Source organism: Buteo buteo, unplaced genomic scaffold (genome assembly GCF_964188355.1).
Source record: "Buteo buteo unplaced genomic scaffold, bButBut1.hap1.1 HAP1_SCAFFOLD_58, whole genome shotgun sequence".
Lineage (NCBI taxonomy): Eukaryota > Metazoa > Chordata > Aves > Accipitriformes > Accipitridae > Buteo > Buteo buteo.
This window is the reverse complement of record NW_027439224.1, coordinates 397039-399629: the sequence shown is the minus strand read 5'-3', so window position 1 is coordinate 399629 and position 2591 is coordinate 397039. Positions and strand designations below refer to the sequence as shown.

The 2591-nt window shown below is 65.1% G+C and overlaps 1 protein-coding gene across 1 annotated transcript; it reads right to left on the bottom strand.

Moving 5' to 3' along the window:
- Nucleotides 1–228: 228 nt before the first annotated feature.
- On the bottom strand, nt 229–1914 carry LOC142027804 (proline-rich protein 22-like). Its single transcript, XM_075022011.1, has 2 exons — nt 1812–1914; nt 229–1337 (listed from the first exon to the last, which is right to left on the bottom strand). Exons 1-2 carry the CDS (start codon nt 1912–1914, stop codon nt 229–231), a joined length of 1212 nt encoding a protein of 403 aa, XP_074878112.1.
- Between the last annotated feature and the right edge of the window lie 677 nt (nt 1915–2591).

The window sequence follows — 2591 nt, the reverse complement described above, 5'->3', positions numbered from 1 at the left end:
CCGACCTCCCCTTCAACAAATACCCACGCCTCCTCTCCCACCCCCCACTCCCCCCATCTCCATCCCTCTCACCCCTGTCTAATCCCCACCCCCCACACACACACCCACGTTGGCCGCAAGAGCCCTGCGCTTGCTGGGTGGCATTGGCAAGGAGCTCTGCGCCTGCCTCTTCCTCCGCTTGCCTGCCGTGGCAGGTGGGGATGGTGGCAGGTCCATCCCGGCATCCTCTCACAGCTCCTGGGGCTCCATCCTGATGATGTTGAATATTTCTAGGCTCAGCATGATGTTGCTGAGCTCGGGGATGCAGTAGTCAGGGGTGAGCAGCTCCTCAGGCAGCGAGAGCGAGCTGAAGTTGCGGTTGGGGGTGGCTGCGCCGGTGCCACCAGTGTCCCCGGGCATGGAGCTCCTGCTGGGAGCATCCTGGTTGACCCCCACTCCATCCGGGGAGCAACCAAAGAGCACTAGGGCCTCTTGGAGAGGCACTTTCTCAGACGCTGCAAGTTCACCTACAGGCTCCCCAAGGGCTTGATTGTGGGGGTCAGCGCAGGGGCTGGGGGGGACGTCACTGCCTGGGGGTGCCCCCACATGGGTGGCCATGCCACAGGTGTTGATCTTGGCCAACGGCCCCTCGATGTCCTTGTGGCTGGGGATGGGTGTTGGCATCGCTGGGGGGGCTGGGGCCATCCCTCTCCCCTCTCCGCTGGTGCCAGCAGGGTCCCCAGGCATGGGGCCGCTGCTGGGACCATCCTGGCTGACCCCCACTCCATCCAGGGAGCAATCGAAGAGCCTTAGGGCCTCTTCCAGGAGCATCTCCTCGGACACTGCAAGGTCGCCTGCGGTGTCCCCAGTGGCTTGATTGTGGGTGGCAGCGCAGGGGCTGGGGGAGACATCGCTGCCCAGGGGTGCCCCCACAGGGGTGGCCGTGCTGGGGATGTTGATCTGTGCCAACTGCCCCTCGATGTGCTGGTAGCCGGGGATGGACACTGGCAGCTCCAGAGGGGCTGGGGCCACCCCACTCCTCTGATTTTTGTAGGGTGCGAGGTATTGTGGTTGGCTCTGGGGGGTCCCTGGGGCTGTCCAGGCCAGGGGGGCCCCGCAGCCCCCGGGACCCCACAGGGCAGCACCCGGCAGAGAAGCGGCGCCTTGGCCGAGCGTGGCGGTGGCCGGTGGAGGCAGGTGGGTGGTTGTCCACTGGATGCCAAAGACCCGGGGATCGAAGAGGCAGCCACATGGAGCCCTCTGCAGACCTGTGTGGGTGAGGGGGAGCCGTGCTGGGCCGGGGGGACTCTCCAGGGGCACCCGCCGAGCCGGCCCCCGATGGCCGACATCCCCCAGCTCTGGGCCAGGGGCGTGGGGAGCTTGTGGCTGGGGCAATCCCCATGGGGTGAGCTGCTGTGCCGGTGGGACGGGGTTGCAAATCAGGGAGGAGGCTCGCATCTAGGAGGTGAAATGGGAGATGTGGCCCCAAATATTTGGGGAATTCTCTGCAGATGAGCTTTCCTGGGCACGCACCGCCCAGGCGAGGGCAAGGATGCTCACCGGGGCTTGCTGAACCCCCATGCGAAAAGTGCCGGGGGAACGGGTGTGATGGGGATGGCGAAGGTGCCAGAGCAGACTGGGGTGCCATACCTGCTGGTGGTGCCTGGGGGGCCTGGGGTGCCTGGGCTGCAGGGAAGGGCTGCTCCCACGCGGGCAGGCGGCACAGGTTGGCTGAGCCTAAAAGAGAGAGACAGGAGCGATGGCCGGCGGTCACCTCCGCTCTTGGTCCCCAAAAGCATCCCTGGCCTGCAGGGGTTGTGGTTGGTCCCTACCTTGAGGGTAGAAGGTTTTGGGGAGCACGAAGGGCTGGAAAAGCTGGGGCGCCGGGGGGCCCCAGGGCCCACGCGGTGGGAGCTGCACTGGTGGCCGCGCCATGGTCCCTTCTGGCCGTTGGCTGCCAAGGACTCTTTGGCGTCTCCCCGGAAGGAATGCGGAGGCTCCCTGTGTTCCGCCCCACCCCCAAGAGCCTCCCCAGCTCGTCCTGGGGAGGGAAAGGGTTAAGGGAGGCTGGGGTGCCCCTGGGGCCTACAGGCGGCTCCCGGGGTCTGCGGGTGCAAATCCTCTTTGCTTTCAACAGTATTTTTCCGGTGGGGGAAGAAGAACAAGTTGATGCAGCCAAGCCGAGCGGGGACCAAGCTGCAGCCGCAGCCTCCTTGCGCCAGATGGCAAATGCATTTGTGACTGTTGCCCGTGCTTCTGTTCGCTGCGTTGACCGGAGCGAGGCAGAAATAGGAAAAAGGACCTCGAGGGCGCAAAGGAAGGTCACGCGGTGTTGCTCGGTGGCACGCTTTCCCCCAGCCCTTGCTCCAGTAGTGCTGTCAGGTCTTTTAGTCTCCTGATGGGAAAAGCAGCAGCTCTGGATCCCCCTCGGAGGGGGCGGCGCTTTCCCTGGGTGCGTGACACCCAGGAGGAGACGGTACCCACTGCCGCGTGCTCCCAGAAAAGCACTGGATTCTGCCCAACGTCTGGTGTCGGGGCGCTGAGGCTGTTTGCGCTCTACGGGACCCCAGGGATGGGGCTAGTACATCCCCTCCTCGTGCTTGGAGGATTCG

Coding starts and splice junctions, on each gene's coding strand:
- LOC142027804 (XM_075022011.1), bottom strand. CDS start 1,914: ATGGCGCGGCCACCAGTGCAGCTCCCACCGCGTGGGCCCTGGGGCCCC. Junction 1,338..1,811: donor CAAAACCTTCTACCCTCAAG/GTAGGGACCAAC, acceptor CCCCTGGCCCAG/AGCTGGGGGATGTCGGCCAT.